This window comes from Drosophila albomicans, chromosome 3, assembly GCF_009650485.2.
Source record: "Drosophila albomicans strain 15112-1751.03 chromosome 3, ASM965048v2, whole genome shotgun sequence".
Taxonomy (NCBI): domain Eukaryota; kingdom Metazoa; phylum Arthropoda; class Insecta; order Diptera; family Drosophilidae; genus Drosophila; species Drosophila albomicans.
In genome coordinates, this window is record NC_047629.2 from 45,801,807 (window position 1) to 45,826,016 (window position 24,210).

The 24,210-nt window shown below is 40.0% G+C and overlaps 1 protein-coding gene across 5 annotated transcripts; it reads left to right on the forward strand.

The window, feature by feature from the left end:
* The first annotated feature begins 236 nt into the window (after positions 1–236).
* LOC117567920 (uncharacterized) lies at positions 237–23,760 on the forward strand. Of its 5 annotated transcripts, none has more exons than XM_034248202.2 (6): positions 237–816; positions 18,323–18,974; positions 19,051–19,167; positions 19,412–19,450; positions 19,696–22,204; positions 22,267–23,760. In XM_034248202.2, exons 2-6 carry the CDS (start codon positions 18,477–18,479, stop codon positions 22,797–22,799), a joined length of 3,696 nt encoding a protein of 1,231 aa, XP_034104093.1. In that variant the 5' UTR covers positions 237–816; positions 18,323–18,476; the 3' UTR covers positions 22,800–23,760. The 5 variants fall into 5 exon arrangements, with proteins under 5 accessions (XP_034104093.1, XP_051859724.1, XP_034104094.1 ...); XM_052003764.1 differs by lacking the exon at positions 237–816 and adding an exon at positions 6,916–7,190; XM_034248203.2 differs by lacking the exon at positions 237–816 and adding an exon at positions 15,539–15,557.
* Positions 23,761–24,210: the final 450 nt, after the last annotated feature.

Below are 24,210 nucleotides of genomic sequence, written 5' to 3' on the forward strand. Positions count from 1 at the left end.
GGCTGCGGTTGTGTGCGTGTGTGTTTTGAAGAGAAAGAAGAGTAGAAAGCAGCGAGCTGAGCATTTGTCTGTCTGCTGTGGTCTCTGGTCGTATGTGTGTGTGCGTATCGTGTAATGAAATGCTATCTGTGCTGCTCTGCCGCTGCTGCTTTCAGAAGCCTCTAACGACGTCGACGTCGACGCTGCTGTTTGCTGCTGCTGTCGTTTCGACATTGAAGTCGGACCGCGACTCATCCGTAGTTCAGTTTCCCGTAAGCAACAAAACGATCGAGACATGGTTTCGTAAGCAGCACGCGTTACGTTTTTTATTGCTTTTAGAAGACGCAGCAGCCGCAAAACTAAGAAAAAACAAACAAACACGGAACACACGCAACACACTCGCAACAACACACACAACACTCGCAACATTAAGAAGCAGCACCACAAAATAGAACACAACACACAAAAGTGCTAACAACAAATTCTCTAAACTTAACTCAAGTTCTAGTGCAACAACAGTAAAAGGTGCAACAAATGGTTTATTGAGAGCAGATTGATAAGACGTGAATCGTTATCAAAAGTCAAATCAATTGGCCAATCAGTTCTAAATTAAACAAGTGCAAAAAGATGTGCATACAACAACAACAAGAGAAACAACAACAACAAGTGTTTAATGTAACAACAAGCAAACAGCATTTGGATTAATTACGTAATGGATATAAAATTAACAGCAACAGCATCATCAACAGCAACAACAACAACAACAACAAGCAACAACAACCACAGCAGCAGTAACAAAAAACCGCAATACGGATATGCATTTAAATAATGAAAATGGTGAGTTATATTTTTAGCATTAAATGTAATTATTTTTGGTCCATCTCATATTTATAACGAAACCCAAGAATTGCTCAGAAGCTTTTGGGCCATTCCCGAAAGTTCTCCCCGGAAAGCTTTCCAACTACTTTGGGACTGAACGCATAACTTTACAGGGCAGGGTTGTCAACTGTTATCAAAAAAGTAAGAAAAAGAATATAGTAGAAAGAATGGGTTAAAGATTTTACATTAATTTATTATTATTATTAATTTTATCAGATAGGTGTAGATAAAATAAAATTATAGATACATAGTTAAAACTAAAAAAAGAAATTTAAAAAGAATAATTATATGGGATCAAAGCCAACAAACTACAAAATTATATAGTATAGTTGAAAGCAAGTAAATTGGATGAAGAGAACTATATATTAGACTCAGTAAGCTTACAGCTTGTAGATTATAGTAACTGCATCTTTACTTATTAGATTGAGAACTTGATAATAACTTGAAAATAAATATTAGAAAAGAGCTTTATAGAAATAGATGATTCTAAACGGTTATAGATAGTTTATATTTAAGAGAAGTAGTTATTAGATTGCTAAAGAACATGGAAAATACATATTGGGATCAATCATTTTAGAAATAGAAGATTCTAAATAGATACAGATAGATATAGATGGTTTTCGCTACATAGTCCAGTAAGTAGACAATTCAATAGAGATAACTTTAGTAAACTGTCATCTACTTGGTCGTCTGGACAATAGAGATATTTATCTACACAGATCACTAAATAGATACGCAGATAGTTACAACCGAGCTTAGCTTGCAATTGTTTTGCCAATTGATTAAAATGGAACTGACAATTCGCTGTAGATACTTTGTGATTAATGATGATATTGTTCACGCTTACATCAGAGTTTAAGATCAGAGTTTAATTGTTTGTCGATGTCAATGTCTAGACGGAAGACGTGAAGTCGCAAAGTCCCCGGGACTTCCTGGTGACAGCTTAAAAGACTTCTTACATAATCGAAAACGTCCCCCAAAAAAAGAAAGGAAAAGAATTAATTCAACTAATTGAATACTAAGCATCGCGATTAAATAGAAAGCGGTAAACAAATTGCATAAGCTACTCGACTTGGCCACTTTAATTGAATTATTGAGTTTTATTGTTATTGTTCGACATGCTGCAGCTGCAAAAGTTGTTAATTATTGTTCCTGAATTTGAAATTAATTTAAGCATTTCTAGAAAGCACATTTGCTTTAACAAATTATTGCTTGTCAATTAGACAAAAGTGGACATAAGTGCGTTTAAATTTAACCATGATCATGATCATCATCATCATCAACGGTAGAAAAGTATTCCGCCTTGAACGGACACATCTTTCTAGCTGTCGCTGAAGACTTTCTAGTTGTGAATTATGCATAATGCATAATAATGATTATATAATCATCCACAGAGACAACCAAAATAACAAAAACAACTTAAACCCATCCCAAACGGGTTTCAAGGTAAAAATCCAAAATTTATACTATGTACCAGAAGAACTCAAAGAGATCCCAAAACAAAAAAAAAAAACGAAGATGGTGATTAATTAATGTCAGGCTAGTTGAACGTTCTTAACGCCAATTTATGCGAATTTTATGAAAAATAATCGAAAATAGCAGTCGAACAGGAAAACGAGTGAAAGAAGGAAAGAAAAGAAAGAAGACGAGACAACTTTCAATCAGTCTTTTGAGTCAGCGACCACAATGTGTAGATTAACATTTCATTAGATAGAACAATATACTATAGTAGCTACTATATACTATACACATTGTATATTTTTAATAATCGCAAAACAACAATAAGAAGCTAGCGCAAAATGAGCAACAAAATAAAAATACAAATAATTAGACAAAACCAGTTTCTGGCCTTAAGCAAATAAAAGGCAGCTAATGGGCAAACACACAACAACAACAATCAGATATAGATATATATATATATATATGTATACTATATTCAGTTGGTATATAAGAAACGCGAGCGAGAGAGAGACAGAGAGTGGGGAGCGAGAGACGCGAAAATAATTGGCGACGTAAGGCAGAAAAACCTTGACTTTGACTTTAAATGACTCGCGAGTCGTAACAACAACAACAACAACTTGTGATATATTATCTAAACAAAAACAAATTTGAAATGAAATCGAAACGTGGCGATGGAGATGAATGAATAAAGCAAACGCAAAAGCAAAGGCAGCAAAAACAAATGCAAAAGCAAAATGCAAATACAAAAAGCAAAAAGCAAAAAAAAACACAAAGCTCAATTTCAATATCAAGGTCATTAGCTGCACCTGGCCAAAGACGCAACACAGTTGCCACCTGTTGAATTGCATTAACTATAAGCAGAGGTCGCGACCGGGGGGCGTGGCAAGTGTTGATTTAGCAATTTAAATGAGACTCAGACGTTGAGTGTATTAAGAGCTTTGCACTTTTCTTGCCAGCTGTTGATATGCCACACTTTTTGGGGGCCCGTAAGCAACTAAGCAAACAAATATAAGAAGAAGAAGCAGCATCAAACACACACACACACACAGGCAGAGTTCAATGACTGCGCGCGCGCAAACAAAAGACTTAGGCAACGAACTCGCAAACGGTTTTCATTTTCATTTCTGGCCGGCCACACAGCATACAGCCGAGGCTTCGCTAGCCAGGAGTCTTGCATTAGAATAATGATGGGGCAAGGGCGCGTTCGAGAGAAGAAAAAAAAGTGAATCTGCCGCTTGAGCGTAGCAAACCAGTTCAACGCTGCAATTTACTAGCAGCCATCCTGCCAGCAGCAGCAGCAGCGAGAGAGGGAGGGGGGCAGTTGGGCCTAGGTTGGGGCAGGTACAGGCAACTCTTGAGCTGTGGCATCTCGCTGGCAACTGTGGTGGAATCATTTGCCGTGAAAAGGGCGTTCAACTGGCAAATGCTCAAATGGCTCAAAAGGCACATGGCATGCGAGAGGTTCTTGCACTTATTCTTGCTGGCAAGCAAGTTCTTGGAGCATGCAACATGCTGCTGCCTTGTTGTTTCTAAGGCTTTGCGCGCCGCGCCGTCACGTCATGAAAAGGGAATCAAATCACTCTTACTCTTTTCGCCGCAGCCGCAAAACGAACTTCAAGGGGTTATTGACACTGCCTTAAGTTGCTGCTGCGGCTGGTGATGTTGCCTTTTGCTTTCTTGCTGCTGTTGCTGCAATTAGAATTGTTGCGCGGCGACTGATTGCCCAGGCTGCAACAGCAGCCACTCTTGGAGCATATCTTTGACATGCACTTGCCACGCATTGCTCGTGTGCAAAGACATGCAAGTCATGCCAGCACAGTCACAGCCTCACAATTGCAGTCAGAAGCGCTTAAGAGCGAGCGCTCTCTTTGTGCGCGATGCACAGGTGGTTTTAAGAGAGCGCGCATTCAGCGTTGAGCATTGAGCGCTGCTCACCAGGAAGAAAGTGTGCAATGGCCATGGCAAAGGCAACACAACAGAACGAAATGAAAGACACGGACACGGACACAGACGCGTCGCGATGCGATGCGAGGCGCATATGAAAAGAAAACAAGTTCGCCAGTTCAATGACCGACCTACTCAAGCGCGTTATAACCAAAGCAACAATAACAACACACACACGCACGCACAGCGACGGAGACAGAGAGAGAGAGAGCGAACGCGAGAGCGCGACTTGGCTTCGTTCGTTCGTGTGTGCTCGTTTCATTGAGAGCGCAAGCGCATGCGCCGAGGTGGCTTCGGCTTCGGCTTCAGCTTTGACTTCGTGCTCAACTTCGGCTTTTGTTGTTGTTGAACTTTGCTGCGACAGGTTCTGTGTCATGTTGTTGTTGCTGTTGCTGTTGCTCTTGTCGCTTTGTAGTTGCTGTTGCTGTTGGTGTTGTTGTGTTTCGACACTATCGCGTGTGGCGTTTGCTGTTTAGCTGTAAATGTGCAGGCATTGTTGTTGCGCCTGCTTTTGTGCATTGACTGTGACATTGACTGAGCCCGCGGCGCTGATAAAAAAGCCGCCGACGCGCACAGTCTTTTTGTCTTTTTCCATCTAATTTTATTTTTGGGGGGCTAGCTCTTTTGTTGTTGCTTTACCTATTATTGTTGTTATGCTCATTTACGTGTCGCGCATACGTAATTGCAATCAGCGACATTACGTTATGCGAGCCACGAACCCAACGCCCAGCAATAGCCACGCCTCGACTTTGGGGCATAATTGTAATTTGACAATGACAAAATGGTTTTTTATTAAGCACAAACGCGCTCTAACTGTATTTATTTTATGAATTGCTTTGGCCTCTTGCTGCTTGCCTCTTCAACTTATGCTTTGCGTTCGCTAAAGCGGAGTCTAATAAATTTGTTAAAGAAGTCGTGACAAACGACAAAATTATTACTTCAGTAGAAGTAAATAAATTACAAATCTTTTGAAACGCTTCTAGGAATAAGAATTAAAGTTTTTACGCAATTAAAACTCAAAATAAGAACATTTAGATAATAAAGGGAAGAAAAAAATCGAAATTCAAAATTTGTTCAATATTTTTATTTTATTTTACTATAATAACTAAAGTACCATTTATGAAAATAATCATTTACAAATTTTAATATATAAGAAGATCTAAATTTTCGAAATTATACAAAAAAGTGTTTAGATATTTACCATTTTCATATTTTTAAATTAACTAAAAATAGTTCAATATTTTTTAATAGTTGTTTGGAATAGTATAACAAATCTAATCTTATAACATTCGAATTACAAAATGTTCTATACAAAAGAATTCAACAACAAAAAGTTGATTCATCATCAAAGGGTATTAAATAGTCGACGTGCCGATAGCTTATTTGCATGAATAGCTTTAGCCTCGACTTCTAGTGCTACGTGCTGCTTCTTCTTCTACTTCAGCGTCTTTTGTTTTACCGTTGTTTTGAGCACTTGAAAAACGTGCTTGAATTTTTATGAATAGAGCAGAGAGTCGACCACAGTCTCAAGTCTGGAGTCGAGACGAGACTAGACTAGCTTTTGGTGGTTGGTGGTGAGCTTTAAGTGCTTTGGCAGTTTGCATAATGTTCATGTGAACACTTCCGGTTGTAGTTCATTGTCAACAGTGTCGCAAGCCAAAGTCACCCCCCGATGCAGCCAAAGAGTGCAAATGCAATTGAGAGAGCGCAAGAGAGCAAGAGAGAGAGAGCGTAAGCTTTGCAGTTTGCAATTTGTGTGCACTGCGAGAAATGAGCGCAAGCAAACGTAACAAAAGCTGACCTTGTGTTGGCTGAGGAGATAAGATAAAATTTACAAGATTGCTTATCTTGCATAACAAAAGTTATCGCTAGGCAAACAGTGTTGTATAACGAAGTAAACTTTGGCACCTACAACTTTTTTTTGCGCAGTGCAGCAAAGTTAGCAGAGACCTAGGCCAACAGTCCTTTGCTTAGCTAACAGTTAGTTCGGAAGCATAATTATCGACAGCCATTGCAGCCAAAAAAATCTCAGTCGCAGTTGCAGCGTGCTGCAAGCTCTGTTTAGGGGTAGCTTTTGTGCCCCTCATTTTGTGCAGACGCGCGACTCTCGATTCACACGATTCACGCGACTCTCGACGGACGCCGCCCTTGCTTTCGCTGTTGTTATTCTTATTGTTATTGTGCGAGTTCATGCTCATGCCAAGTGCAAGTGGCAGCTGCCCCTTCCTCACCCCTTTTGTGGCTGCTTGTTTACTGTCTGCACTCGACGTCGATGTCGACGGCGACAGCGACTGCGGCAGCGGCAGTGGCAGCGGCAGCGACAGCAAACTGTGTGGCAGGCCAAAGTGGCAACTGCTGAATTGGCAGTCGCTTCAGTCCTGACTCGGGATGTTTGCGCGTTGGGCAGGTCATGTCTGGCAGGCGTAGCAGCCGCGTCGCGTGGACCACAACAACAACAACCAAAAAAAATTAAAAAAAAAATATTTATATATAAATAAAATGTTGTAAATTCGAAAAATACAAAAATCATATACCACAAATGTGTTCAAGTCGATCGACAAATAAGAAATCGTTTAAGTGGCATTTAAGTGTAAGCATTCGTTGTAGTGTCTAAGGTTCATACATATATATATATATATATAGTATATATATTAGATCGATACAATGTGCTCCATCGGGCGTAGAACTCAACACTTTCATCGTATCTATTTTCGCGATCTCTTCGCCATCATCAGTTTCTTCAAGTCGCGTTTAAAATGCATTTTGGCCAACACTTGAAAAACTAATAAAAATGAGACTGCAACTGAGACTGAGATACAAAACCCAAAAACGAGACTGACACTGAACCGTGGACTCATCCAAAATAGTGCAATAAACAAGGAAAACAAATAAAGACAAACATACAGAAAGAAATCATAAAAATCGAGGTAAGCATTCATCGAATTTTGTTAATTTGCAAATTTGCAATTTGCAATCGAGACTTTTGCTTTTGACCATGTCCTAGCGCATTTGTGCTTTGTGAAAGTTTTGCTGTCGCTGTCAGTTCAATAACCTTACCGAAATACGCAGTCAGTAAATGTCCTGGCCAGACACAAACAACAACAACAACAACGATAGCAGACGTTGCTGTTATTGTTGTCTCGCTCGCACGCATCGATATCGACGTCGCAGCAAACGTTTGGCAAAAAATTAAAAGTGAAATTTCTGTGCCTGGCGCCTGCGCCTCCTTCAACAAGCAGTTATCCTAGCCCGTTGCTGCTGCATTCAGGGTCCTTGCCCGCTGTTGCAGCGCAGTCGCCGTCGCCGTCGCAGTCGTGACAGCGAGCAGCGAAGAGCTGCAACGCTGTCTCTGCCACTGCTGCTGCTGCACACTGTCAAGACCACAACCCAAACGAAGCCCAGGCCCCAGGACCTTCGTGCAGCGCTTCGTCGTCGTCGTCTGTGCATTGTGTACAGCTTTTGCTGTCGTTGTCCTCGCTTGTTTCGCTTTCCGTATTGGGTGTGTATACTGCAACAGCAGCAGCATTGGATGTGGCTGTGGCAGCCGGCGAAAAGCCGACGACCGCTGCCGTTGTACGTGCCACACACGGGTTCATTGAACGCCAACAGCAGCAGAACAGCAATTTGCGATTTATGTATGAAAAGCGAAAAGGATAATGAGCAGCAGCAGCAGCAGCAACTCGAAGCAGCAGCAGCAACTCCTAGCAGCGGGCCCTGCCCCAACATTATTATGTGGCGTCTGCTCTGCGTCTCGTCGCGTCTCTTGTCTGGCTGGCGGGCTCAAAAGGGTCGTTCGCCTTTTCTGTTGTCTGGCTCAAAAATTTTACTTTGACTTTTTTCCGGCCAAAAGCCCTTCTTCCCTCCCCCCTCCTCCTCTCTTTGAAAGCCACCCACACACACAACAAACTGTCTGCTCCTGTCTGTCTACCCTTCTCTCTCTCTCTCGCACTCTCTTTCTATATCTGTCTCTCTATCTCTGTTGCTCGTCTCGAATTTATGCGCATTTTCAATCGCTTTGTCGTAGGTCGGATTTGTTGTTGTTTTTGTTTTTGTTGGTTTTTTTTTTTGCTGTTCGTTGTTATTGTGCTGCTTTGTGTTTTGTTGTGTGTGTGTGTGTGTCGTCAAGGTAATGTCGCCCACAGGATTATGCTTTTAATCCTCCACAAAGTCTAAGGCAACCCAAGATCTGCCTGCCGTCTGAGATTTATTCACTCCCCTTTCCTCCCTCCTTCTCTCTCGTGTCTGCTGGCAAATTCTTATTGATTGCTGACGAAATTATGTTTCATTTCTTCGCCTTTTTTTTTTGGCAGCAGGCATATGCAGATATCAACTCAACTGCCGACTGGTAGCCATGACATCATACTTACTTACACTCAGCTGCAGTTCACGCTGCTGGCTGGCAGTTGACCTTTGAGTTCAGCGACCTCCAGTTGCCAGTTGCAAGTTGCCATTTCGCCAGATGATGCAATGCCTCGAATTGGGCGCACGGCAAGTGGGTGGCAACAGTTGTTAAAGGGCTTACTTTGGGACAGTGTTTGACAGTAATTAATCATTAAATATGCGTATTTATGGATCAGTAAATCTATTCCATAGAAGACTTGCTATGAGAACATACATTTATTTTCCATTTTAAAGAAAATATTTGAGATTTCAAGATACATAAATAATTCACTCATTGTATTTTATTTCAAGTTGTAAAGTTATTAAAGTTATTATTATTAATTTGTCGATCAGACTCGACTGTAGCTTTCATAATTGTTTTTATTAGTATAATTAAAATTTAAAATAAAATAGTTTTGGGTTTAATTGCAAACAAAATATATACACCACAATTAATTATGCAATCGGTGTTGCAAATTTGTTTAATATTTATATTATTTCTTGAACATTATCACAAATTATATTTATTATTATGATATTGAATGAATTTTTTTCTAAAATGTGTTTTTATATTTCTTTATTACGTATTTATAGCACTTTAAAGCTCAACTACTTAATCAAAATACAAGAAAACAAAATGTTAACACAATTGCAAATGTGTTAAAATGAATTAGTATGCAATTCAAATAAAAACATTTGACGTCACTGAATAAAATTCATTTCAATTTAAAATGTACATGCAACAATACAGTACACTATAGCGTGCTAATTATTTGCAAAATTTGAATACTATATTTCTATATATACGTGTATATTTATGCCAGACTGACTAATCTTTGCTCTAAAAATAAACTGAGGACTTACAATCAATTGTCTCTATAAAAAATGAGTGATTGATAACAGCTTTTGTAGTTATATATGTACATACATATAATGTACTAAAATACCTCATTATAAGATATATTGTATTAGGAATAAGCCTCAAGAAAGAGATGAGTATAAATTGTTGAAGAAATTTATATCTCATTAATAAGAGATTCAATCTCTTAATACAATGAAAAGTTGTACTACAATTGCTAGTTAAAATATCCTTAGCAAAATATCATAGCATACTTCTAGGCGCAGTTTCATTCGCACCGTGCAACATGACAGTTTGCATCAATATACCCCACTCGCTGCAGTGTAGCGCAGTGCAATTCTAACTACACGAAATGCAAGCGACAATCAAGCAACGTTTAATGTGCGTACTTAAATGAACAACAACAACAACACAAAGCGGCACTGTTAAATGAGCAAACATTGCAATCAACAAAGGAACGAAAAACTTTCACTGCGCAATAAGAAAACTCAGCTGATAAGCGAACAAGAAGGGGTTGAGAGGGGGTTAAACTGCAAGTAAACGAACTGATAAGACGACTATAGAAAATTGGCATTGCATTTGTGTGTGATTAGGCAAGTAAAACTTACCGAGTATACGACCTACGTCAAAGCCGAAAGGGTAATAAAAAAAAGCAATCGTTAAAGCTGTATAATTATTTATAAACAACATATATATATCTGGTTGATTTATTGATGGAGAGAATGAGACAGAACAAAAAAACAACAATTGTATTTTGCATTTTGATTTGTTAAGTTCTCAAATTATACTTTCGCTTTTAATTGTTGAAATAAAAATGAAATTTTTGTTTAAAAGTTGTCTGTGTGAGCAAGAGAAGGAGGTGGGGGTGGGGGTAGAGTGGGTGGTGACGTGGTGGGGAAAAGGGCTGCAATACGACAGCAAAGCGAACGACTGCAAAACTAATTAATATGCGGGCAGCGACAAAAACAAAAGCAACAGCAGCAATTGATAAGCGGGCGAATGAGAGAGGCAGCAACTGACAGAGAGGGAGAGAGAGAGAAAGAGATCGAGAGTGAGAGAGAAAGAGAAAGAGAGAGAGAGAGAGCGAGAGTAATTGCATTTAGCTATTGCACATGCGCTCGCTAAAAAAGTTGAGCAGCAAAATTTCAAGGTTAAAGTGCAACGAAACCGCAACAAATACTTTTTCACAAGTCCCTAGCGAGGGGATGGACTGTGCTTTCTCTGTCTCTCTCTAACACACTCTTGCACTCTCTATCTCTCTCACTCACTCTTGGTCTCTTTCTCCCTCTCTCTCTCTCTCTCTCTCTCTCTCTCTGTTTCTAGTGTAGATACAGAATATATTTACAACACATTTTTTGTGTGCATTTTGATAGCGAACATTTTAATTAGCATAAATTGAATTATAATCGCATTTTGTCCTTGAATTGCATATATTAATTACCAGTTGTTGTTGTTGTTGTTGCTGGTCGCATCGCTACACAGCACACAAAACTGTTTGAGATACTTTTACGTGTAGCTACACAGATTCAGATACATTTTGCATTCCGTTCGCATGCACATTCTCGTCTTGTGACTCAAGGTTATGATGATGCTGACTGACTGACTGACTACTCTCCTCTTCACTCCCCACCTCACTACCCCCTTTTCAACCACTTTCCTCCCTACGAAAGCTCTGGCAATTATATTGCACACACTCACATGTGACTTGGCGCACACAATTTTATTTTATCAGCTGAATGCAATGCACCAAAGTTCTCCCCCTCTTCCTCTCTCTTTGAGCTATTTGTTTATCTCGTTTTCGTTTCGCTTTTGCATGCACATAAAATAAATGCGAGTACTCAAAACGTTACAACAATTCTGTCAGATATTTGTCGCGCTCGCTATTATTATTTCATTCCCTCTCTCTCTCACTCTCTGTATTCTCTCTCTCTTTCGGTGTATTTGCATTTACATTTCCTGGTTGGAACACGCCCGCCAACAACACTTTTTTTGTGTGTATGCAAATTGTTGTTTTTTGTTGTTGTTGCACATAAACAATCATAATTTATGCCGCAATTAAGCAAGTGTTGCAACAGTCTGTCAATAGATTAAAGCAAATATGTCATAGATCATTAAAATGTTCGAGATCTTCTGACAGCGCGAATATCTAGAACAAATTATACTTGAAAATATTGTCGTGCAGTTAAATGCTTATGCAAATATATAATTTCAACAGAAATAAATATTGTTATTCACTTGAGTCAATAACTCTATAAAAAAACAAGCGAAAAACAAATCATGTAAACACATTTATATAAATGCATAATCAAGCAGGAATAATACGATATAAAAATGTATAAAAACGTTTAACCCAAAGAAATATAATAAACAATGTGTAATGTAATGAAAGAGAATTTGAAATTCAATTCAATAAATCAAGCAAATTAATTCAAAAGAATTTTATTTGAAATCAAGCAAAACAAAATATGAATTCTCAATTTTGTGTTGCATACAATTATAATAAAAACAATGCCTAATAAATACGCCACAAACAAAAAAAAAGTTAAATACTTACTCACAAAAATGAGGAACGAAATTATATGAAATGACAATTAATAAAAATAAATAAGAATAAGAAAGTACATAAAATATATAAATACATAATAAATAGAAATATAATATAATGAAATGAAGTGAAATAAAATAACATATAATAAGTTATTACAAAATATATAAAATTCAAAATTTAAATATATAACAATACAAATTGCGAAATTAACTGTCAAAAACAATATAATTTAAAATAATAATAGAACAAAAATTTATTTGAAATAAGTTTAAATAGTATTATTTAAATAACTTTCCGATCGCAACGGAAAGCCCTTGAAATATTTCGACTCTTATAATAAAGCCATAAATATAAATGATATTTGCACTGATTACAACGAACAGCAGCTTAAATATTTATAATTCTGTAGTACCTTATAAAAATAAATAATAATATAATATAAATTGCTGATTCACTGATTGCAAAAAAGTGCACTAGAAATACTTGTACTTTTCTAATAATTCAATAAATATAAATACTAAACGATGAATCAGCTGATTATAAGGAAGTGCACTTCAAATATTCCCACTTTTATAACAAATCAATAAATATGGCATAAATAATATTATTATTATCTAAGAAGCTAATGAATGCGCTGATTGTTAAGGACAGCACTTCCAACACTTTATACTTTTATATTAAGTCAATAAAGATAAATGATAATCGTATTATCAAAGATGAATGTACTTCACATATTTCTACTACAGATAACAAAAGTTGTACTATAAATAGTTATCATTTATAAAACTTTCTAATGCAGGAATCACGTACTACAAAAGTTGATTCTTTATCTTCCCTTTTCCTAGTTGACAATCAACTTGAACTGCCCTTGTAATTATTGCCTTGAAATCGGTTTGAACTAGTTCAAAGTTGGTTCAACTGAATGGAATTTCCGAAACTTAGATTAGAAATGGCAAAGTGACCCGAAAGATTCCCATTTCTTTACCCCATTTTTAGTTGCATAGTAGCTCAATCCCATTTAAACGCAAATATTTGCACTGCACTTATAAATACATCGTAAAATTTGTTTATTCATTGAGACTACTTAACAGATACGCGTAGATTTCCTAGATAGCTTTTCACAAGGCCACCCAAAGGGGAGTCTCTCTTTCGCTCTAATGCTTGCTCTCTCTCTCTCTCTCACTCTTTGCCAGGGACTGGCGATTTATGGCCTTTTGTTGCAGCAGTTATCAGTTATATATATATGAACATATATACTTTGTATATAGGTAGTATATGGGCCTGCGGTTAGTACAGTTCCCGTTGCCTATCGCGCACTTGTCCTTGAATCGAAATATCGCCATTTGGTTTTGTTTGTTTTTGTTTCGTTTCGTTACGTTTCGCAACGTTTCGCTTCCCCATTGCAATTTGATAAAGATCGATGCAACAGCAACAGCAACGTTGCGGAAGTTTTTTTTGCACAGTCTAGAATAACAAAATTATTATGAGCATTGCATGAATACTTCGAAATCTATTCATACTCGTATGTGCTCATATACTAGAGAAAAGCAGATGTGTAGTTCAGTCGCATAGCTAGCGAACACACACGGCGTATGCGCAATGTGCAAAAGCTTATCAAAATTCAAATGCACTCCGACAACGACGACGACGATGTTGATGACGACGCCAGCGTCGACTGCAGCGACATCGTCAGCGGGTCGCCTGCGTTCAAGTTGAATGTTAAACTCATTGCGAGTCGACGACGACGAAACGTTTTGCTTGACAATTTTCTAGTTGCGCGAATATTTATTGCTTGTCTAGCGGGGTATATTAATATACTGGGAATATACTCAAACAAAAATAATGCTCAATTGAAAGTAATCATATAAAATATAAGAGAGATTATTTAATAGTTTTATATGAATTTAAAAATAGTATTAAAATGAGTAAAAGTATTTTCTAAATATATAATTTGTATTTAAATATAAACATACTAAAGAAAAAATACTATAATATGGCTTTTGGTATTTCATAAAACCATATAAAGAATATATACCAATTGTAAATATACCAAATTCAAATATGCTAAGAGTAAATTATGGTATAAATGTTATTATATGTACAAAGTATACACCAAATGTAAATATACTATAAATAAAATATGGTATATTCATTTGTTTGTTTGATTGAATCGGTATAAAAATATTACTTGAGCATAAATAGCATATTGTTTTTAAAATCTCTTATTTATTTTTTACTTTCTTATTACAAAATCTTTTTTTTCAACTTAATAATAATAATTTATAACCTTACAAATATTAATGTTTCCCAGTTTCAAGTTGTTAGTTAGTTAGTTAGTAAAAGCAAACATGTAATTTTTGTAAATAAAATTCTTATTTAACTAAATTTGCAGGGTATATTTTACGTCTATCACTGCTCACTGCACTATTCGATTATGTCGTAAACACGAAATGCGTTCGTCTCTATGCATATGTTATGTGTGTGTTTGTGCCTCTTATTTATTTTTAATTTGCTGCGCAACTCTAAGCAAATTTCTCTCCACCCCCTCCCCCTCCCTCACTCACTGTTCCAACACCCCCCTCAGCTGCCCCTCGCTGTGCCCTACGCTGTTCGTCTCGTGTCCTTCAAATGCAATTGTGCGATGATTAGAAACGCAAAGCGTTGAGCTTTTTACTTTTTGTTTCTAATACACACTACATGTGTGTGTGTGAGTGTGTGTGCAGCTGCTTATTTTCATTTTTCACAGCGATAGCGAAAAGCTTTTTGGCGCACTATCTGTGCAATGAGTGTAATGTATATAATTTGCCTTGTTTGACTGACTGACTGACGACTTCCTAGAGAGTTGGGGCAATAGAACGCAATCTGTGTGAATGCAAATTTTGATTGCGTGGCCAGCGAAAGTATCGCATCTGAACAGATCGGATCGGATCGACAGGAGAACCTTATTTTGTTTTTGGCAGCTGGTGCAGCACAAAATCGAAAGTACCAAAAATAAATTGAGAAAAAACAAATAAATTGCAAAATTGAACCCCAAAAATAAAATCGACAACAAACAAAGTGAACAACACAGTCTGCATTTCTGATGGCGCCCACACCCACACACACACACATACATGTTTATATATGTATACACACACACACACACTTGCACACACCTTTTAGCTAGCCAAAATAAATTCGCACATTTCCGCACTCATCAAAATAGAATCAAATGCAAGTGCAAGTGCACAGCTACAGATACAGATACAGTATCTGCAGCTGCACTTGTATCTGTATCTGTATCTTTTTGCATCCGTGTTGTTGCCGCCATTGCCATTGCCAATTGTCTGGGCAAAAAGTTCTCATTTATGCTGCACGTTGCCGCAGTTCGCATTCTACGTGCGTGTAGCTCACAGATATTGTTACGGCATTATTCCCCTCGACAAAAAAAAAACCCGAAAACAAAGAAGCAAAACATATAACGACGAGCAGTTGGTGTTACGAAAATGCACTGAAAACAATACAGCGGTGAGTTTGTCATCATCAGCAAATATTTACCTTATGATAAAACACTCAAGAAGTGAAACAATCAATTGCCTGATTAGATTGCTAAGCACCGCGTTGTAGAGTTCCGCATTTCTTTGGCGCTCACAATTTATTAAGTATACGCAAATGCAGGAATAATTTCAGTGGCTGATTTATTGATAAGTTTTGTGATCGTTCGAAGGTTGCAAATTGTTGGCTGGCATTTAATTTTTGAAGTGTGAGCTTTGCTTTGTCCTTTGATTAGAATTTGACGGAAATTGAAGTTAATACGTAGCTGTTGATTTATTATTTATTAATGGTGCTACATTGTTCATTTATTGGGAATAACATAAAAGTCGATTTTATTTAATACAATTTAAAGAAAAATAAATATATGTTTACATTTAAATTTAGATTTCTAGACTTACTTTTATTTTAGCTTATAATTCTATCTTTAAATAATTTAGACATCTTGACAACTTATTGCAAATAAAATAAAAGAAAATACATGCTTATAATACTCGTATTTGCGCCATAAATAATACGAATATAACAATATGATAATATGATAATTTAATCATATAAGAATATAGTAATTCAATAATATAGTAATATAAAATTAATAATCTTTAAATTTGGAATTCTGGTTCACTTTTCGTAATTGTGGCAATAAAAATAAGGGTTTAATTTTTTATACTTTCACTGTCTTAAAATAGAATAGACGAGCATACTTTACATAATGAATACTTTGCTTAGTTTAATTGGCTGCTCTTTTGCCTGCTCATTGTTAAAGGATCTTAGCATAAGCAGCTGCCTTTGCCCATTGGGGCATCAATCACACTTGTGGCATGCTCCATGCGGCTGCCACTGACAGCCAGTCAGCGCATTTCCCTTGCCAAATGTGGCTCATCAATAGCTGCGTCGACAGTCGCAGCCTTGCACAATAAATTTATGATTGCGCTTCAGGCAACAGCAACAAAAACAACATCTACAACAACAATAAGAAGAGAACAAGTAACGGATAGATTGCAACCACCAACCACTGTGGACTTGGCCAGCAGTGTTTGAATTCGCCGCGTCGCGTAGCGAATTCGCTGCTTGCAAAAAGGCGGCGAAAGCTTTTGCGCGCAACCCTTGAACGGCAAAACAAAAAAAAACAACGTTGAGCGATAAACTTTGTTGCGTTGGCGCCACAAAATCAAATGAGTGCAAGTCTGAGTGTGTGTGTGTGAGTGTGAGTGAGTGTGAGTGCATTCGCTATGCCGGGTAAAATGGCTAGGCTACCGGGTTTGACTCGCTCTCACTGGCTTTTATTTTATTTTTTTTTTGGGTGCAGCGCGTGAGCTTTTGCTCCGTCTTTTCCGCTGACGTTTACCGCTGCCGTCGGCGCTGCTGCTGCTGCCGGTTGCATGCAGTGCGCTTGTATGTGGGTCAGTAGTGGGAACACTCACTCGGTCCGCGTCTGTGTGGATGGGCACAACGTTCATTCTAACAAAAACTTTTGCACGACATTAGTTTAATAATTTTTGTTCGCCGTTTCTCTATTTTCCTATTTCGTCTCGTTATTTGTTTTGCCTCCCCCTCCCCCACTCTCATTTGTGTTGTACATTTCCGCATAGCTGCAACTGTGTGTGAACGGCAATATTATATATTATATATACACTATATATGTGTATGTGTGTGTGTGTATGTGCAATATACAGAGAGAATCCAACGGGAAGACACTGAATTCTGTGAGGTGCTTCAGTGCAATCGAGAATGCGTTGCGGTCGGACGTCGTCGTCGTTGTCATCGTCATCGTCGTCGTCGTTGTGGTCGTTGTCGCCGGGTGCGCCATGAACAATTTGTAGCAAAAACGTATCCTCAAATTAAACAAAAATTATCCCTTCAAAAAAAAAGAAATACATAATTATTTGCAAAATTTGTCAAGGCAATTGCACATTTTGGTTTTGTTTTGTGCTGGGCGAACGCGGCGTATGCGTAATATAGCGAGCACGAAAACCAGCAACGAAACGGAAAGTGATGCGTAATTTGCCAGCAGCACAAAAAGTGCCAAATAAAAAAAAGCAGAGCAGAGCAGCGAGAAAATAAAATCAAATTCATATAAAAATAAAAATACAACAAATAATATAAAAATAACTAAATAAAAATACAAATCAAAAGCGGAGCAATAATGAGTTAATGTTATTCAGTGCGGCAACTCAATTAGCAGGAATATATTAATTAATTCGAGAATCGAGAAACAAAACTCTTTTTTTATATAAATGCATGAAAAAACGAAAGTACAAAGCGCAGTTGGCCAAAAGTGAGTTAGTGAGTTTTATTTTATTTTATTTTTTTTTTAGCATAATTTACATCTCAATCAACAAAGGGTGTGTAAAAGGGGGGGTGAGTGGGGGGTGAAAAGGAGGGGAGGCAGGAGATTTGCCCCTGAACGTGAACGCGTAACCTCCATTAAGGCCATAATCTTGAACTACGACGAGCGTCAAGCGCAAGCGACGAGCTGCCGAAGAGAGGCGTCGTCGCGTCGTTAACGCTTACGCTTGTTTTGCCGCCATTGAAATACGAATGCAACACTGCATTACACACACACATGCATAGAGAGTGTAATTTTGAGTGAGTGGGCGAAGCTTTGCCTGTCAAGCGCTCTCTTTCTCTCACTCACTCATTCTGTGTGTGTTTATTAATAGTTCTGACAAAAAAAAAGTGAAAAGCAGCAAAAAGTCAAAAGCTCCCACTAAATCATTCTTTCTCTCTTTCTCTTGCAGATCAAGTGAAACTTCAACTAGCAGTTTAAGCAATACAACAACAACAACAGCAACAGCCACAACAGTAGCAAAAGCAACAACACACAGCAGCTGCATACTCAAGTAGCTACAAAAAAAAAGCATCACCAAGAACAAACAACAACAACACACAAACATGCATGGACTTCATCAGCATCCACAGCAGCCGCAGTCGGCGTTGCAGTCAACGTCAGCGCATCCAACGCCAGCCAGCATGAAGACGTCGAGTAATGTCCAGCAACAACAACAGCAGCAGCAACAACAACAACACATAGCCATACAGCATCCACATGCGCATCATCATCCACATGCGCATGCACACGCACACGCGCTAGCAAATCATCATCCACACCATCCACATCATCCACAACAACACCATGCGCATCCACAGCACGCTGCAAAGCTGTTGCGTCGCTCGCGCAGTCGCAGCCGCAGTCGCAGTCGCAGCCCAACGCCCGACGGCAGCCAAGACTACGATGTGACGCGCATGCGTGAAGAGGACTTTGAACGTTTGGCCGTCTATTTGGTGCCCGATGTGCAGGCAGAGCGAGGGTTGCCCAATCGGGCGGATAAAACGCTGCCGCGCAGTCTGACGTTAAAGTCCTCGATGGTCTACTCAACGCCAAATGTTAAGGTGAGACAACAATAGTGCATGCTTTCTATGCAGTATATTAACTTGCCATCTCTTTTTGTTGCGTTTACACTTGCAGACTGAAGGAGTTTGGAGCAGCGGCGTGATACCGCGTGGCACACGCTTTGGCCCTTTCGAAGGCATTCCAACCTCAAACTATCCAAATGATAAGAATAAGGCGCGATATTTCTGGCGGGTAAGCATGCACAACTACGCTATATAAACGCTTTATAATACTAGTCTTTGGGCTTTTTCTTTTTGGTTGATTAACCTTACTTATTTTTTTTGGATTGAAACTGCGACTAACCAACTGGTTTCTCTGAATTTTTAATTTCATGTGCATAAACCCCAAATTACTATATATAAACGATATATACTACTACAAATTCCAAATTACAATTTTGCATTTTGTTGCGGATTCGAATTCGAATTTGAATCAGGTGCAGGGAACACGCCACATAACCTACGGGAATATTAAGGTACCACCTCTTTTGCTTTGATTTTATTTGTGACGCACTCTCTATCTACCTATCTACCTCTACCTCTATCTCTCTGCTTATCTCTGTCTCTTTCTACTGCACTTGCTGTCTCATCTCTATACATTCTAACTTTAATCTATTGCGCTTGCTTCACTGTGTTTGTTGTTTGTGTTTATTTGTTGGCTTTTGCTTCGCAATTTACTCAATTTCCCACTCTTTACCTCTCGATCTCCATTCTCCTATAGATCTTCAAGGACGATGATTACTATTATTTGGATGGCTCGGATCGCTCGCAGTCCAACTGGATGCGTTACGTGGCCTCCGCATACAGTCTGCAGGTGATGAATCTGGTCGCCTGTCAGCATCAGGAGAACATCTATTTCTATACCACCCGCGATATTCTGCCCAACGAGGAACTGATGGTCTGGTACTGCAAGGACTTTGCCAGCCGCCTCGGCTACGATGTGGATCCCGAGCGCACAATATTCGGCGCATGCAAGCAGGACGTAGATGTGGAGGATGAGGACGAGGACGATGAACTGCCGCACAAGAAACCGCACTATGCCATGCCCGCTGCACCCGAAATTCCCGCCGAGGTGGCCGTCAGTCACATTACCTACGTGATGGGTCTGCATCTGCCAGGCGCTGCTCCCGCACCCGCTTCCTCAACCGCTGCTGCTCCCACTTCGGCTTCCTCCACGCAATGTTGTCGTCGCGGCAGTCCGCCTGCACATGTCAGCACCACGACGACGACGCCAGCGACGACCACAAGCGCACATCCGCACATACAGCACAGTCGACATGCGTCGGTCATCATCGGACAGGATCGTTCGCCTTTGAACAGCTGCAGTGACAAGGACAACGTCAACTCGGCGGTCTCGGAGCATCATTACGAGCATCAGCTGACGCCGCAGGATGGCAGCGTGCGTTCGGTGCGCTCCGATGAGGGTTATCACAGCAACGAGTGCCAGGAGGATGGTCTGACGCCGCCCGAGGACTCGAGTGACAGCGAGAGCGAGCACAACTATGTGCTGGACTGCTCCAAAAAGGCAATTGCCCCCAAGGAAACGGTGATTGCGCAAGCACAAAAACCGAGCAGCGTGACGCCCCCAGCACCCAGCACACCGCCACATGCGGCCACGCCAAGCAGCTGTCAGCCGGAGGCGGACAAGAACGAGTACCGCAAGTTCAAGGTGAAGATGCCGCTGAAGTACGAGTTTAAGAACAAGAGCTGCGTAAAGCAGGAACCGCTCAAGGATGTCGACGAACATCTGGCACCCACAGCGAGTTTGGAGGATGAGGAGCTACATGAACTGCATGCTGCAGCTGCCGCTGAGGATGCGCTGTGTCCACCAAGCACCACAACAACGCTGGGCGAGGAATCCACGCTGATGGAGCCTACGAACTCGCAGCCCGCTTCCTCCACGGTGATTGTGCTGGAGCATAATCGCACAATTGTGCCGCTGAGCAAACCCTACTACGAGGCTGATCCACCCGCATTAAGCGGTGATCGTTATGTGCGCTTCTCGCAGCCCAGCTCGAGTATCTTAGAGACCATACTGACCAGTCAACATCGCTTGGAAGCTGCAGCAGCCGCTGCCAATGCGTGTCGTCAGGCAAATGCCGCAACACCGCCTCCAACTTCACCCACTGAGATGGCCTACAGCTACAAGAAGTCGCAGCGCTATGGCAACGCCGTGAGTCCCGACTCGAGCTCGAATCTGGGACAGTCGCAGGAGCTGGCGGTGCCACTGCCCGAACAGGAGTTGTCGCTGAGACGTGAGACGCTGATCAAGGGAGAATGCGCGGCTCTGATTAAGGGTGAATGCTCGCCACCGCCCCCAACGTCGCATCATCATCACAATGTCATCTACTCCCCATCCCGTTCACACTACGAGCCTGGAGCGCATTCACCCAACTATGCGGGCTATGCTGGCTACCCGGGAGCACAATCTTTGCATGCCGCAACCTCAACGTTCCATTCTCCCCCGCACAGTTCGCATTCGCCCTTCGACCGGCAGTCGAATGCTTCAAGCGGCGGCGGTTCGGCATCGAATTTGCATCTGCTGCAGAGCAGCACACAGATGTTGAATCATCCGTTGATGCAACCGTTGACGCCGTTGCAACGTCTGTCCCCCTTGCGTATTTCGCCACCGAGCAGCCTCAGTCCCGATGGCAACTCGTGTCCGCGCAGCGGAAGTCCGCTGAGTCCCAACTCGTTGGCATCCCGTGGCTATCGCTCGCTGCCGTATCCGCTGAAGAAGAAGGATGGCAAAATGCACTACGAGTGCAATGTGTGCTGCAAGACCTTCGGTCAGCTGAGCAATCTCAAGGTGCATCTCCGCACGCACTCCGGCGAGCGTCCGTTCAAGTGCAATGTGTGCACGAAGAGCTTTACGCAGCTGGCGCATCTGCAGAAGCATCATTTGGTACACACGGGTGAGAAACCGCATCAGTGCGACATCTGCAAGAAGCGCTTCTCGAGCACCTCGAATCTGAAGACACATCTGCGGCTGCACAGCGGCCAAAAGCCTTACGCCTGCGATCTGTGTCCGCAGAAGTTCACGCAATTCGTGCACCTGAAACTGCACAAGCGACTGCACACGAACGATCGGCCTTATGTGTGCCAGGGATGCGACAAGAAGTACATCAGTGCGTCAGGGTTGCGCACACACTGGAAGACCACCAGCTGCAAGCCGAACAATCTGGAGGAGGAGCTGGCCATGGCCGCAGCAGCGACTTCCGAGTGTCTAGGTGAGTTGGGAAATTATAAAAATTTACCTTTTCCAATTACTAATTTTATTATACTTATACAGATAAAGACTTGCCGGAGCCGGACTCTCGCGAGGCTTACGAGCAGCTGCAGCAGCACATGCATCCAGGACATGCGGTGCACCCGAGTCTGCGGCATTTGACGGGCGGTCAATCGCCACCGCGTCTTATACCGCTCGGCAGCAACGCGCAGCCGCCGCATTTGCATATGCCACATCCACAGCAACAGCAGCAACAATCGCAACAGCAACAGCAGCAACAACCATCAGCTGGCCACTTGTTGCAGCCACCGCCCATGCTGCTGACCACAGCACCCAATGCGCCACATCATCTGCAACAGCAACAGCAGCCAACGGAGCATCAACAGCTGCAGCATTTGGGTCCAGCCGCACATCATTTATCCCCCAAATCGCTGAAGCAGGAGGCTGGCTATCTGCATGGCCACGGACACGGACATGGTCACAGTCATGGTCATGCTCATGGTCTGGGACATGGACATGGTCATGTTCAGGCGCAGGAGAATCGACCCTCGGTCATTGAGTCCTCCAATCAGCCCATGATCATTGAGTGCACGTAGAGAGCGCAACAAAAAAATAAAAGGAAATTCTAATTAGCAACTAAAGTGCAATAGCAAACAAAAAAAAAAAAAACTTAAGTTAAGCAGCGTACAGAACACACACGGACAGACGCACGAGACTGTAGCACAAGCATACATAACGGTATTATTATTAGAGTGTACATAGGCAGGAAAATCCCTAAAAAATAACTTACAATCCACTCAAAATTTTCAAAACTCATTTCAAGAAAAGAAAACGATCTCAACAATTGGCAAAATGAAAATCCCCAACAAAATGTGAAATGAAAAACAACAGCAAAAAATATACTGCATATTATTTTTGATAAATATTTTATATTAAATGAAATGAAGAAGATAAAGCATTGTTTATAATAAATGAGCGAAATTCAATAATAAGCAAAAGTAACAACAACAACAAACAACATGAGAAACATGAAAAATGCATTTAAATTTGATTTGAGTTTTAGGCGCGCTTAGTTTGTAAATTTTTGCATACACTTGTGCATAAAAGTAAACACACACACACACATCATATATAGTACATAAACAATTAGATTCAAGTTGCCTTATTTGAATTTCGTTAGCACTGAGAGAGAGAGAGGAAAAAGAAAAAAACAATTTGCTTACAATTCCAAATTTTGAGCAGAAAGCAATAAGAACAACAAACAACAAGTTGGAGGCATATATGACGTATTTTATATATGAATATATATACAATATCGATATTTAATATATATATTTATATGTATTTTATGTGCAAAGAATTTTGTAAATAGACCGAGAGACAGAGAAGAATCAAAAAGTAAAAAGTGAAAGGAGAATGCCTGCTTAATTCGATTAGTGTTTAGCGTATTAATTACACTTAGCCACGTAGTGATTATCATTATGATTATTATATATTGAGTACGAACAAAAACAACAAAAAAAAACAAAACAAAACAGAAGATGAAAAGAAGAAAAACAAACTTAGCTGAAAAATCGGTGCTTTTGACTGTTTCCATTTGTCCACATTTACATTTACATATTGTATTTGTGAAACACAATACCATAATCTTAAATAAATACCATTTAAAATACGCATAATATATTAGAGCCCAAGCATAAACAAAAAATAGCATATATATATATATTAGAGATATATTAGATATGTAATAGCAAACATTTATCCATACAACTTTCTCTACTTTTGCGCCTTTAGAAACAATTTCAAACAACTCCCCAAAAAACAACAAAACAAAAGAAAAAAGCAAATAATTCGTATTTGAAACTTTACCAAAATTATTGAAAACGCTCTCAATTAGTCTTCGTTTTTTTATTATTATATACATATATTCTCAATGTCGTTAAGTTAAGTGAGAAAAGAAATGCTTAGTTAATTAATTGTCATTGTCTGATTACAAGTAATTGAAAC